The following is a 15,848-nucleotide window of genomic DNA, read 5'->3' as shown; positions in this document are numbered from 1 at the left end:
CTACTGGGACAAAATTGTTCATGGAGATATAATTCACATACCATACCCCCTGACTTAGCCAAACTGCCAAGTTTGAGGTCATAGTTCCCCAAACTGCCCTGACTTCTGATACCAACTGAAGTTCAAGGGGTTCCTAATACCACCCTCAGGCTCATCAATTTGCTACAAGAACTCACAGAATTCATTGAAAGCTGTTACACACACACTCACAGCTTATTATAGGGAAAGGATACAGATTAAAATCAGCCAGAGGAAGACACACATAGGGCAGAGTCTAGGATGGTTCTGAACACCAAGTTTCCATTGCTCTTTCTTCATGGAATCAGGATCCGTTGCCCTTGTAACATTGCTGAGGGACAATATGCACAGAGAAGTTCCCCTGAGCCCTGGTATATAGAGTTCTTATTTGGGCTCCATTACAGAGGCATGACTGACTAATTGCTTGACTGCCCACATGGCAATCTCAATCTCCAGATCAACTGACACTGCAAGACCAAAGCCCTAACCCAAAATCACACTGGTGGTCTTTCTGGCATGGCCAACCTCTATCCTATGACTCTCAGGTGCGGTGGTCCCATCCTATCCTAAGTTCTGGTGTAGTCATCCCCCAACCTAAGCAAAGGCACTCCTATTAGGTATGACATATATCACCTCCCAGAAGCCAAAAGCAAAGGCCAGATCTTTTGGGCAAGGCAGGATTCTTTACTGCATACCCTTTTTAGTTGTAATTCACCCTTTTTAATTGTACAATTCAGTGGTTTTTAATATATTAACAATGTTGTGCAATCATAAATACCAATTCTAGAAAATTTTCATCACCCCAAGAAGAAACTGTACCCATTAACTTCTTCGTCCCTCCCCTGAGACCTTGGGAACCACTAATCTTCTCTCTCTGTAGATTTGACTATTCTAGACATTTCACATAAACAGAATCATACAACATGTGGCCTTTTATGTCTGGCATCTTTTACTCAGTATGTTTTCAAGGTTCATCCATGTTGAAGTGTGTATATCAGTACTTCATTCGTTTTTCATGGCTGAATATTATTCTATTATATGGACATATCACATTTTGTTCATTGGTTAATGGACATTTGAGTTGTTTCCACTTTTTTGACTATTATAAATAATGCTGCTGTGAACATTCACATACAAGTTTTTTGTGTGGACCTGTTTTCAGTTCTCTTAGGCAGGTAACTAGACACAATGCCAGCTTCTCCACAGTGCCTCTCGGCTTACCAACACATCAAGACAGGTCCCCACAGGGCTGCTCTCCCCTCCTGGATGAATGGACTCAACCTCAGGACTACCGGCTGTTGTCAGCATCTGGGTCCTGAGGCATCTGAACTCCGAAGACAGAGAGGGGGAGTTCCCAGACTAAAAAAGGGAGGTCCTGGGGCGCCTGGTGGCTCAGTCGTTAAGCGGCTGCCTTCGGCTCAGGTCATGATCTCAGGGTCCTGGGATGGAGCCCCACGTTTGACTCTGCACTCAGCAGGAAGCCTGCTTCTCCCTCTCCCTCTGCCTGCCTCTCTGCCTACTTGTACTCTCTCTCTCTAATAAATAAATAAAAATCTTAAAAAAAAAATAAATAAATAAAAATAAAGAAAGGAGGTCCTTTAAACCCAAACTAGGATACTTGCAAATAACGAAAGGAAAAGAGAATTGTCATGAAGCCAAAACTAAAGAATGGAAGGACCATAAGGGGCCACCTGCTCCAGCCCAGAATCTGAAACTTTAATTGTCTCTACAATATTCCCATTGAGCAGTCATCAGGCGCTCCTGAAGATCATCAGGGAAGGGGAACTTTCTGCAGCCTAGGCAGCTTCTCCAGCCTCAAAATAATCAGATAGGTCTCCTTAGACCGGGTGGAAATCTATTCCTCTGTGGTGTCCATCTTAGGGCCATACAGAACTTTCTTCTCCCTGTTAGCCAAGTAGGCCCCTCAGAAGTCTGAAGGGAGGGCCCATTTTCCTGAACCACCTTCTCTTCTACGTGCCCCTAAAGTCTTCCCTTCATCTAAAGGCAAGCAATTCCTCCTGGGATCAAGGCCAATTATGGAGCCCTGTGAAATGCTCTATAATAAACCCCGAGAGGAACTGGATCAACATTTCTTTCTCTCATCCTTAAGATGAGGACACTAAACCTGAACCTGGCTTCAAAAGATTTCCCCACTCCACTCACTCAGCATCCCGACATCATGACTTTTACACGAAACACAAAAAACCACACACCCACCGGCTTTGATGGCTGTCCCATAACCGCTTCAAGCCTTGGTCAGCTAAACCCTCCAGAATGAGAAGGTGGATCTTCCCATCCAGCAGGTGGAAGCCAGTGAGCACATCCAGGTCCTGCCTTTCCTGGATCTTCACCCGCATCTTAAAGGCCGACAGGATCTGCTGAATGTCCCTGATAGGGTACGCCTCCAGATCAAGGGCCTTGGCATTGATCATGGTGATGTCCTGCAGCAGGTCATGGAGGAGGGAGATCTTCTTGGAGTCAAACACGAAAACGATGCGGCCAAACTGGGTGCCTGTAAATTCTGGGTCAGGGGCTTCAGCCCTGGCCCGCAGTGGCACAGCGATGTCCACCCGCAGCTTGAGCACAGAGTTGGCCTCGAGGTAATTACCCATTGGCATTGGGTTGTGCTGGAAGCCATCTGTGGGGACCCGAAACCCCACAACCTTCCTGCTTCTGCCATTCTGGCCACGGTGTGTGGGCTTGGGCTCACAGCTGTGGATGGGGACGACCAAGTTCAAGTACTTGTGGCCAAGGAGAAGGTCGGCAAAACTGACCTGGGCAACCCCATAAGGGTCCCATATTTTGTTGTGGGATTCAAAGGGGTTGCTCTCTGTCTCTTCCGGAGAGATGAGGGACTGGAGGTTGAGGTATGCATCCAAGGGGTCATCCCCAAACAAGGTGGGCTTCCGGAAATACTCCTCTAACTTGCGGTCCCTGTCATGAACTTGCACCACCATGGGGGGCCCCTCCAGATATTCCCTCAGGTCACTGGGCTGCATTGCCCCGAGAAAGATGACATTGATGTCCTGGAAGTGGATGTGGATTCCATGGGGCCGCCCCTCTGTTCTGTGAACTGGAGTCTTAAAGAACTGGTACTTGCAGTACACAGGGATGCACAGCCTCTAGGAGGGAATGAAATGACAACAGATCAACAGGCTGCAGTGGTGGTCACTCTGCCTCCCCTTTAAAGGTAGGCTCCCACAGGGGGCTCAAATCCTAGTGCCACATTTGCCACCTGCAGCCCCTGTGGCCTGGATTTCCTCACCCACAAAAGTACCAATGAAAGAGCCTGCTCTGCTAGGTCATCCCCAGGATTAAGTGACATACATGAAAGCACCAAGATGGTGGCTGACACAAGACAGGGCTTAATAAGTACTAAGTCACTATTTCCTCCTCCCAAACTGAGTGCCATGAAGACAGGCCATGTGCATTTTGCACATCTGTATTTTTACTTCCAAGCCCAAAGCTAGGTGCAGAAAAGGTGGAGATAAGTGGTTTTTAGAAAAGGTAATCCAGGGCGCCTGGGTGGCTCAGTCGTTAAGCATCTGCCTTCGGCTCAGGTCATGGTCCCAGGGTCCTGGGATCGAGCCCCGCATCGGGCTCCCTGCTCAGCGGGAAGCCTGCTTCTCCCTCTCCCACTCCACCTGCTTGTGTTCCTGTTCTCGCTGTCTCTCTGTCATATAAAATAAATAAAATCTTAAAAAAAAAGAAAAGGTAATCCATATTTCCCAGACATCTGGAGGGTTGGCATAAGATCACCTTTGGCATATTAATAGGTATCTAAGCAGAAAGCTACAACAAGGTGAAGAAGGGCTCAGAGGTCTGGGGTTTAACAGGGCATGGAAAATGAGATGGAAAGGAGGGACAGAAAACAGGGTATCTTGCATATTTTAATCTTGATGCTAAAATTTTATAATCAAAAGTTAACCCTTATGCAAGTTTGTGATCTGAATTCATACTCCAAGTGTACTATTTATTTTACATGGAAACTTTTAAATAATCCTGGGTTGGTATGCTCCCAGGTACCTGGTGAAGTTATCAAAAAACCTTCTAGAGGGGCGCCTGGGTGGCTCAGTTGTTAAGCGTCTGCCTTCAGCTCAGGTCATGATCCCAGGGTCCTGGGATCGAGCCCTGCATTGGGCTCCCTGCTCAGCGGGAAGCCTGTCTCTCCCTCTCTCCCACTCCCCCTGCTTGTGTTCCCTCTCTTGCTATCTCTCTCTCTGTCAAATAAATAAATTAAATAAATAAATAAATAAAATCTTAAAAAAAAAAAAAACCTTCTAGAGAAATCTACTTTCAACCTAGGCCTCAAAGAATCCCCATGGAGAAAGTTCAATTAAATGTGTAACCACGGTAAAAATTACAAAATACCTAAGGTAAAAGGTACTACTAGCAAAATTGGTTGCACAATGGCATAAGATATTAGAATGATCAGGTACATAAACTAAATATATTTGTTTAGTTATGTGTATAAAAAGGAATATCATCAAGGTCAAATCTATTGTATTTCTATTTACTAGCAATGAATAATTTAAAAATATCACCTACAATAGCATAAAAACATAAAATGCTTGAAAGAAACGCAATGAAAAATGTGTAAGACCTGTACACTGAAAAGAAAATAGTGCAGAGAGATATTAAAGAAAATCTAAATAGAGAAATATAAATTTTCATGGATAGGAAAATGCAATTAATTCTAGATGAATCATAGACCTAAATATAAAGCTAAAATTATACATCTTCAAGAAGAAGACATAGGAGAGAATCTTCATGAACATAGGAAAATATTTCCTTGACAGGACACAAAAAACACTATAACAGCCAAAGCTGATAAAATGGGCTTTATCAAATAAAGTCAAGCCCTAGACTGGCATAAAATATGTACAATACATATATATCTAACAAAGGACTTGTATACAGAATATAAAAAGAACATTTATAAAACAATAGTAAAAGAGAAAAAATTAAGAATGGTAAAAGATGAACTTTAAAATTTGGTTAAGTGGAATAAGCACACCCCACCCTGAATCTCCCAGTGAATGCAACCAGAAACCATAGACAGAATGTGTGGAGCAGCTATCAGAGGCCTCTGAAAAGTAAAAGGTAATGGGAAAATGGGGAATGGAAACCAAACTCAAAGTACAACCAACGTAGCTATGAGTTTCCTGGGTTTATTTTCCTCCTGTATGTCACAGACTGGACTCAGAAGGAAGCCTGAATCCCAGAATTGTGCAGCAGGCATGGACAGTCAGAGCTCTAAGCGAAGCCCTCTCTTTCTGTTCTAAGGAATGGGAGGAAGGACCCCCATAGGATAGAAAGAGTGGGAGTTTGGAGGGATCTAGGTTGTTTTTCTCTCCTGGCCCTGCCCTCATGCAAGTTCAAGTTCCAAAGCTACACTCTGATAGCAGTGGCAGCAGCTGGGCAGGGACCTAAAAATCTGAGAGAGGGAAATCCTTTTTGACCAGAGGAACTGTGATACAAAAAGTATGTGGTAAACCCTCAATATTGTTTTTACTCTACATATCTTCCCACCACCTGTCCTCAGAGGCAGACTGAGTCCAAGGAAGGGCATGTCAGAGTGGAAACACTAAAGGTACACCTTTCAAGCCAGCAGACCAGGAAGAGGATTCCTTAGGACCTGGAGAGTGTAGAAAGGGGGGAAATCAAGAAAGGGGTTCCATAAAGTTATGTGTAAACTTGGGCTTATCCCTGAACTGTGCATGTGTGGATCTGGCCTTAAGCAGCATACCAGGGGTTTTGAGAACTGAACTACAGAGACCATGGCACAGGTCTGACTGGCCCCTGAATACTGCACATGCAGGACAGACTTGGATTTCACTACAAAATCTTTGAAAACTGAACTGGCCTTAAAACCACAGCCACAGAAGGTAAATTGGAAATTACAGCTTAACCCTAAGGTTACTGTCTAATAAAACAAAAAGCCAACATTCTCCATAGGATTTAAACAAGACCCAGGGTCTCACAACATAATATTTAAAATGTCTAACATATAATTCAAAATTACTTGACATACAAAGAAGCGGGAATGCTGACCAATTATCAAGGGGAGAGACAACAAACAGATGCGAACTCTGAGATGACTTGAATACTGGAATTATCTGATGAAAACTTTAAGACAATTATAAACATTCTCCAAGTAACTGCAAACATTCTTGAAACAAATGGAAGGTAGCCAGTCTCAGCAAATGGAAACTATAATGAAGAATCAAATGGAAATTTTATAAATGAAAAATATAATACCTAAAATTAAAAATTCGCTGGATGATCCAAAGAACAAAATGGAGATGGCAGAGGAATGAATAAGTAGTGAACTTGAGTACAGATCAATATAAAGTATGCAATCTAAGTGGCGCCTGGGTAGCACAGTTGGTTAAGTTTCTGACTCTTGGTTTCAGCCCAGGTCGTGATGTCAGGGTCATGAGATCGAGCCCCATGTTGGGCTCTGCACTCAGTACGGAGTCTGCTAGGGACGCTCTCTCCCTCTGCCTTTACCCCCACCCCCCAGCACACACACACTCTCTACCTCTCTCTCTAAAATAAATAAATCAATCTTTTTTTAAAATAAAGTATGCAATCTGAACACAGAGAGAAAAAAGATTGAAAAGTAAAAGTAAACTGAGCCTCAGGGACTTGTGGGACAATATCAAAAGGTCTAACATTTGTATCATCAGAGTTCCAGAAGAAGAAAAGAAATGTGTAGAAAAGATATTTGAGGAGGCTGGAAAGATGGCAGAATAGGAGGACCCTAAGCGTGCCTCTTCCCATGGATACAACTAGATAACACTCACTTCAGTGTAAATAGCCCAGAAAATGATCTGAAGATGGACAGAACAAACTCCAAAACTAAAGATAGAGAAGAGACCACATCAAAGAAGGTAAGGAGGAGAAAGACAGAGTTGGGGAGCGAGATGGACTGTGGCCATCTGTGGTGCAGAAGGAGCCAGTGGTGCAGAGAAGAGTAAAAAATGGACTTGCATACTGGGGAGCCCACAAGGGGAAGACAAATCCCCATAACATTTGGCACTGAAAGCAAGGGGGGCCAAATTTCATGAGTTCTTACAACCAGTGGGACTTAAAGCCTGGAATTTTAAAAATCAGCAGGCTCAGTCCTGGGGGTGCCTGGAAGGCATTAGGAAGAAGAGTCCTTGCCCTTAAAGAGACAGCATGACAAACAACCCATGCATATATAGCCTAGAAGCAGCAGTTTAAAAATGCCATGGCGGGCGTGGGGGGGGCACAGATGAGAGTCAGAGTGATTTACTCATCCGAGAGCATGGCCCAGAGAGGCAGGGATCACTGGAAGACCTCTCCAAGAACAAAGGAGTTGGCAGGTGCCATTTCCTTCCCCTGTCCCCCAGCATAAACACGAGGCCATCTGTGGGAACCAATGCACCACTGACACTCACTATCTAACTTGCTTACACCAAGCCCTCTGCCCCACCCCCTGCACTTCGGCAGGTCCACCCTTCCCACTCATGCTTGCCTCAGTACCCACACTGCAGGGCCCCTACCCCAGAAAACTGGCACAAACTCCACCAACACCTCACCTCGTGACCTGGTATTTTGCTGGACCTCAGTTCCAGTGGCAGCAGCTGTGTCGGCAGGTCTCATTTCAGAAGCAGCCAGTGTACACCTAGTTAAAATGCACTGCACCCCTGCTGGGAACCAAATACTGCCCATAACAGGCAAAGAGAGCCTCTGCAGACAACTGGACTGAAAAAAAAGGGGGGGGGGGCAGGACTCAACAGCAAGGCATAGGCAGCACACACAGGAGACATTCCCTGGAAGCGCCAGGTCCTGGGCAACAGGGGACACCGCATTGCAGGGCACTACAGGACCTCTTCTTCATAAGGCTGTTACCTTCAAGAGCAGGAGAAGTAGCTAACTTTCCTAACACACAGAAACAGACACAGAGAGTTAGACAAAATGAGGAGACAAAGAAATATGTCCAAATTAAAGACTAGGACCAAACCACAGCAAGAGACCTAAGTGAAACAGATAAAAGTAATATGCCTGACAGAGAATTTAAAGTAATGATCATAAAGATACTCACTGGATTTGAGAAAATAGTGGAGGACATCAGTGAAATCCTTAACAATGAGATAAAAAAGAATCAATCAGAGATGAAGAACACAATAAATTAAATTTAAAATACATTTGACGGAATAAATAAAACGCTAGATGAAGCAGAGGAATGAATTAATGACCTGGAAGACAGTAATGGAAAGTAACCAAGATGAGCAAATGAGATGAAAAATACACAAATTGAGAATAGTCTTAGGGAACTCAGTGACTCCATAGTAACATTCGCATTATAGGGATCCCAGAAGAAGAGAGAGAAAACGGGTCAGAAAATTTATTTGAAGAAATAATAGCTAAAAACTTCCCTAATCTGGAGAAGGAAACAGATATCCAGATCCAGGAGGCACAGAGTCACCCCCAAAAATCAACCCAAGGAGGTCCATACAAAGACACATAGTAATTAAAATGGCAAAAAGTAGCGATAAAGAAAAAAATTTTAAAGCAGCAAGAGAAAAAGAAGACAGTTACATACAAGGGAAACTCCACAACGCTATTAGCAAATTTTTCAGCAGAAATTTTACAGGCCAGAAGGGACTGGTAAGATATCTTCAAAGTGCTGAAAGGGAAAAATCTACAGCCAAGAATACTCTATCCAGCAAGGCTATCATTCAGAATAGAAGGACAAATAGAGTTTCTCAAACAAAAACTAAAGGAATTCATGACCACTGAATAAGCCCTGCAAGAAATAATAAAAGGAACCCTTTGAATGGAAAGAACACAAGTGAGTATGAAAAGTAAAAAACAAACAAACAAAAAAAACCAGAGGATTAAAAATAAGCATTTCTGTAAATATCAGTCAAGGGATTCATAAAATAAAAGGATGTAAAATATGACACCATAGGGCACTAAAACATGGAGGGGAGTGGAGTAAAAAATGAGTTGAAACTTAAGCAACCATCAACTTAATATAAACTGCTATACAAACATAATGGTAACCACAAATCAAAACCATTAATAAATATGCAAAGAATACAGAGAAAGAAACCCAAATATATCACTAAAGAAAATCATCAAACCATGAAAGAGAGAAAGACAAGAAAGAATCAGAGAAAATCTTCAGAAACAACCATAAAACAAGTAATAAAATAGCAATAAATACAGAACTATCAATACAAAAGACTCATTGTAGACCTAAAGGCACCTGCAGATTGAAAGTAAGGGGGTGGAGAAACATCTATCATGCAAATGGATGTCAAAAGAAAGCTGAAGTAGCAGTACTTACATTGGATAAAATAGACTTTAAAACAAAGACTGTAACAAGAGACAAAGAAGGGCACTATATAATCATAAAGGGGACAACCCAACAAGAAGATCTAACAGCTGTAGATATTTATGCACCCAACATAAGAGCACCCAAACACATAAAATAGTTAATAACAAGCATAAAGGAACTAATTGATAATAATGAATTAATAGTAGGGGGCTTTAACACTTCCACTTACATCAATGCAGAGATCATCTAAATAGAAAATCAACAAGGAAACAGTGGCTTTGAATGACACATTGTACCAGATGGATCTAACAGATACGTTCAGAACATTCCATACTAAGGGCACCTGGGTGGCTCAGTCAGTTAAGTGTCTGCCTTCAGCTCAGATCATGATTTAGGGTCCTGGGATCGAGCCCTACATTGGGCTCTCTGCTCAGTGGGGAGCATGCTTCTCCCTCTCCTGCTGCCCCTCAGCTCCAGCTTGTGCTCTCTCTCTCAAATGGATAAATAAAATCTTAAAAAAAAAAAAAAAGAACATTCCATCCTAAAACAGAATACACATTTTTTTTCAAGTGCACATGAAACATTCTCCAGAATAGATCACATATTAGGCCACAAAATAAGACTCAACAAATTCAAGAACATGGAAATCATACCATGCATCTTTTCTGAACACAATGCTATGAAACTAGAAGTCAATTACAAGAAGAAACCTGGAAAGACCACAAACACATGGAGGTTAAATAACATGCTACTAAACATGAATGAGTCAACTGGGAAATAAAGAAGAAATAAAAAAGTACATGGAAACAAATGAAAACAAAAACACAAAGTTCAAAGCCTTTGTGACACAGCAAAAATTATTCTAGGGAGGATGTTTATAGCAATACAGACCTACCTCAAGAAGTGAGAAAAATCTCAACTAAACAACCTAACCTTACACCTAAAGGAGCTACAAAAAGAACAACAAACAAAACTTAAAGCCAGCAGAAGGAAGGATATAATGAAGATTAGAGCAGAGAAAAAATGACATAGAAACTAAACAAAAAAAACAATAAAACAGATCAATGAAACTGGTTCATCAACAATAATCAATAAAATTGATAAACCCCTAGCCAGGCTTCTCAACAAAGAGAGAGAGAGAGGACCTAATTAAATCAAGTCATATATAAGAGAGGGGAGATAACCAATACCACAGAAATACAAACAAGTATAAGAGAATATTATGAAAACTATATGCCAACAAATTGGACAACCTAGAAGAAACGGATAAATTCCTAGAAACATATAACCTACCAAAACTGAATCAAGAAGAAATCGAAAATTTGAACAGACCAATTACCAGCAAAGAAACTGAGTCAGTAATCACAAAACTCCCAACAAACAAAAGTCCAGGACCATTTGCTTCACAGGAAAATTCTACCAGACATTTAAGAAGAGTTAATACCTATTCTTCTCAAACCATTTCAAAGAATAGAAAAGAAAGGAAAACTTCCAAATTCATTCTATGAGGCCAGCATTACCCTTATACCAAAACCCAATAAAGATACCAGAGAAAAAGAGAACTATAGGGCATTATCTCTGATGAACATAGAATGCAAAATTCCTCAAAAAAATAATAGCAAACCGAATCCAACAATACATTAAAAAAATCATTCACCACAATCAAGTGGGATTTATTCCTGGGTTGCAAGGGTGGTTCAGTATTTGCAAATCAATCAATGTGATGCATCACAACAATAAGAGAAATGATAAGAACCATATGATCATTTTGATACAGAAAAATCATTTAACAAAGTACATTATTCATGAAAAAAACCCTCCACAAAGTAGGTTTACAGGGGACATACCTCAACATAATAAAGGCCTTATATGAAAAACCCATGGCTAATATCATTCTCAATGGTGAAAACCTGAGAGTCATTCCCCTAAGGTCAGGAAGAGACAAATATGTCCACTCTCATCACTTTCATTCAACATAGTCCTGGAAGTCCTAGCTACAGCAAACAGACAACAAAAAGAAATAAAAAGCATCGAAATCCATAAGGATGAAGTAAAACTTTCACTATCTGCAGAGGACAGGATGCAATATATAGAAAACCTGAAAGACTCCACCCAAAAAAACCCTGCTAGAACTGATAAACAAAATTCGGTAAAGACGAAGGATACAAAACCAATGTAAAGAAATCCATTGCATTTCCATACACTAATAATGAAGCAGCAGAAAGTGAAATTAAAAAACAGTCCCATTTACAATTACACCAAAAACAATAAAATATCTAAGAATAAACTTAACCAAAGAGATGAAAGACTTGTACTCTGAAAACTATAAAAACACGGATGAAGGAAATTCAAGATAAGATGACCCAAAGACATGCAAAGACATTCTATGCTCATGGATTGGAAGAACAAATACTGTTAAAATGTTTATACTATCCAAAAGAATCCACACATTTAATGCAATCCCTATCAAAATACCAACAGCATTTTTCACATAACTAGAACAAACAATCCTAAAATTTGTATGGAACCAGAAAAGACCCCAAATAGCCAAAGCAATCTTGAAAAAGAAAAGCAAAGCGGGAGGTATCACAATTCCAGACTTTAAGTTATGCTACAAAACTGTAGTAATCAAAACAGTATGGTACTGGCACAAAAATAGACACACAGATCAATAGAAGAGGATAGAAAACCCAGAGGTAAACCTACAACTATATGGTCAATCTTTGACAAAGCAGGAAAGACTATCCAATGGGAAAAAGACAGTCTCTTCAACCAATGGTGTTGGGAAAACTGGACAGCTACATGCAAAAGAATGAAACTGGATCACTTTCTTAGACCACACACAAAAATAAATCCAAAAATGGATTAAAGACCTAAATGTGAGTGATGAAACCATAAAAATCCTAGATGAGAACAAGGCAGTAACTTTTTTAACATTCGTTGTAGCAACTTTTTTCTAGATATGTCTCCTGAGGCAAGGGAAACAAAAGCAAAAATTAACTATTGGGACTACATTAAAAAAAACTTCTGCATGACGAAGGAAAACAATCAACAAAACTAAAAGGCAACCTGTGGAATGGGAGAAGATATTTGCAAATGATATAACTGATAAAATTATCCAAAATATATAAAGAACTTATACAACTCAACACCCCCCCCCAATAATCCAGTTTAAAAATGGGCAGAAGATATGAACAGACATTTTTCCAAAGAAGACATACAGATAGCCAACAGATACAGAAAAGATGCTCATCACCACTTACCATCGGTGAAATGCAAATCAAAACTACAATGAGATATCACTTCCCACCTGTCAGAATGGCTAAAATCAGGGGCACCTGGGTGGCTCAGTCAGTTAAGTGTCTGACTCTTGATTTCGGTTCAGGTCATGATCTCAGGATTGTGAGATTGAATCCCATGTCAGGCTCCACCTTGAACATGAACTCTGCTTAAGATTCTCTCTCCCTCTCCCTCTGCCCTTCCCCCCATGCTCGCACACTCCCCCTCCCCCCCCAAAAAGAATGACTAAAATAAAAAACATAAGAAACAACAGGAGTTAGTGAAGATGTGGAGAAAGAAGAACCCTCTTGCACTGTGGGTAGAATTTGCAAACTGGTGCAGCCATTCTGGAAAACAGCATAGAGTTTCCTCAAAAATTTAACAATAGAACTACCCTATGATCCACCAAGCGCACTACTAGGTATTATCCAAAGAATTAAAAAAAAAAAACAAAAACTAATTCAAAGGGATACATACACTCTGATGTTTATAGCAGCATTATCTACAATAGCCAAATTATGGAAGCAGCCCAAGTGTCCACTGATGGATGGGTAAAGAAGATGTGGTATATATATACAATGGAATATTATTCAGCCATAAAAAATGAAATCTTGCCATTTGCAACAACATGGATAGAACTAGAGAGTATAATGCTAAGTGAAATAAGTCAGTCAGAGAAAGATAAATACCATATGATTTCACTCATATGTGGAATTTAAGAAACAAAACAAATGAGCAAAGGGAAAAAGAGAAAGAAAGACAACACAAGAAACAGACTCTTAACTTCCAAGAACAAACTGATGGTTCCTAAAGGGGAGGTGAGGGAGATGGGTGAAATAGGTAATGGGAATTAAGGAGTGCATGTGACATGATGAGCACCAGGTGATTAAAATAAAAACAAAAAATATCTATCTCTAGGGGCACCTGGCTGGCTCAGGTGGAGCATGCAACTCTTAATTTCGGGGTTGTAAGTTCAAGCTCCACATTAGGTGTAGAAATTACTTAAAAATAAAATATTTAAAAATTTTTAAAATGTATATCTACATCTCTATACCAACAGGCTTCCTGTTCTGGACCACAATGAAATAGACACACTTTTTCCTATTTCTCCTGCTAAGTACAGATTCTTTAAACTCTGGGCTTTAGATGTAAAACAAACATAAGGAGACTCAGAAGGATGGAGAGAAGAAGGTTAAGGACTGTGGGACCTGAGGAACAACAAGTGATGAGTTCTCTGGGGTTTCTACTTGTCTCACACATTCTAGACTAGGTGCTGGAGAAGACAGAAACTCAGAAATGCTAATGGGAGTAGGTAGGAAAAATCCCAAAGTCTTCTCTCTCCAGCCAAAGAAACAAGAATGGGGCAGCTTAGTGAGCCAGAAAACTTTTAGGCTAGTAACTGCCCTACCCCAGGCAAGCACCATGAAGAAAACCAGGCCCACCCCACTCCCATAAGCAAAAGTCAAATGGGAAACCCAGATTTCCACCCTTGTCCAACTGTAACAATTCCCCTGACTTGGGTGCCATGAGAAAAGATCAAGTTGGGAGTCAAGGTTTTCACCCCTGCCCAGCAGTAACAAGGCATCGAGGGAGGCAGAGTGGAAGCCAAAATCTTTCCCCACCATCCAGCAGTAATGTGGCCTCCCCACCACTGTGGTGGTTAGTGAGGATCATGTGGGAAGCATGTAGTAGCAAGGCATCCCTGCCCCTAGGACATGGTTGCTGAGTGGGGAACCTGGACTGCCACCTCCACCTGACAGAAATAAGACAGCATTCCCCTTCTTCCACTGGCAGAACATTTAAAACAGAAGATTTAAATAGGATCCAGAGTCTCATAACTTAGTATTTAATATGTCGAAGATATAATTTAAAAATCATTTATCATACCAAGAACCAGGGAAATCCCATCTTAAACAAGAAATGACAATCAACAGATGCTAACACCAAAATGATACATCTTGGAATTATCTGACAGGAATTTTAAAGCAAGTGTGAACATGATTGAATCAAATGAAAAAAATTAAAAGTCCTATCAAAGAAATAGAAGATATAAAGAACCAAATGGAAATTTTAGGATTGAAAAATACAATAACTAAAAATTTAAAAACCAGTGGATGGCCTCAATAACAGAATGGAAGGGACAGAGAAAAGACTTGGTGAACTTGAAGATAAAACAATATAAATTATCCAATCTGAAGAACATAGAGGAAAACAGACTAAAAACAAATGAACAAAACTTCAGGGACCTGTGAGACTGTAATAAATGAACTAATAGTAATGACATTGGATTCCCAGAAGGAGAGCAGAAAAAGGGTAGTGCTAAAAGGTATTTAAAGAAATAATGGCTGGGATGCCTGGGTGGCTCAGTCAGTTAAGTATATGACTCTCATATACTTATATGAGTATATGGCTCAGATCATGATCTTGGGGTCCTGTGATCAAGCCCCACATCAGGCTCCATGCTCAGCAAGGAGTCCGCTTCCCTCCCTCTTTCTCTTCCTCTGCCCCCCCTCCTTCAAAATAAATATTTTTTAAAAAGAATGGCTGAAATTTCCCAAATTTGTGATTTTATGGCAAAAGACATAAGCCTAAGTCTCAGAAAACTGAGTGAACCCAACAGGATAAACCCCCAAAAAGTCTATACTGAGACATCACAGTCAAACTTCTGAAAACCAGAGACAAAGAGAAAAAAAACTTGAAAGCTGCAAAAGATAAGTGCCACCCAGCGTATTGGGAAAGAACAACTCAAATGACAGTTGATTTCTCATCAAAAAACCATAGAGGTCAAAAGGAAGTGGCATAACTTTTTTCAAATGCTGAATAAAAAGAAATGTCAACCCCAAATTCTAAATCAAATGAAGCTAGCCTTCAGGAATAGAGGAGAAATAAAGACATCCCCAGACAAAGAAAAACTAAGAGAATTTGTTGTCAGCACATCTACCCTAAAAGAATGACTAAAGGAAGTTCCTGAAACAGAAATAATTTAAAAAGAAAAAGAAAAAGAAATCTTGGAACATCAGAAAGGAAAAATGAACATTAGAAAGAGCAAATCTATAGGTAAATACAATACACTTTCCTTCTCCTCTTGAGTTTTCTAAATTACACTTAATAGTTGAAGCAAAAAGTATAACATCGTCTGATGTGGTTCTCAGTCTATATAGAGGAAATATTTAAGACAATTATAAATGAGATAGGGTAAACAGATTTGAAGGAAGGTAAGGTTTCTATACTTCAC

General features: G+C 40.5%; 1 protein-coding gene across 1 annotated transcript in view; it reads right to left on the bottom strand.

Annotated features, from left to right (window-relative positions):
- The window catches only part of CFAP92 (cilia and flagella associated protein 92 (putative)), a 60,865-nt gene that overhangs the window by 25,473 nt on the left and 19,544 nt on the right, over positions 1 to 15,848 (bottom strand). Inside the window, exon 9 of the mRNA XM_044912692.1 lies at positions 2,236 to 3,140. Coding sequence (XP_044768627.1) covers positions 2,236 to 3,140 — 905 coding nt within the window. The remainder of the gene's footprint in view (positions 1 to 2,235; positions 3,141 to 15,848) is intronic.

Source organism: Neomonachus schauinslandi, chromosome 1 (genome assembly GCF_002201575.2).
Source record: "Neomonachus schauinslandi chromosome 1, ASM220157v2, whole genome shotgun sequence".
NCBI classification, from domain to species: Eukaryota; Metazoa; Chordata; class Mammalia; order Carnivora; family Phocidae; genus Neomonachus; species Neomonachus schauinslandi.
This window is presented reverse-complemented; position numbering and strand designations above follow the sequence as displayed.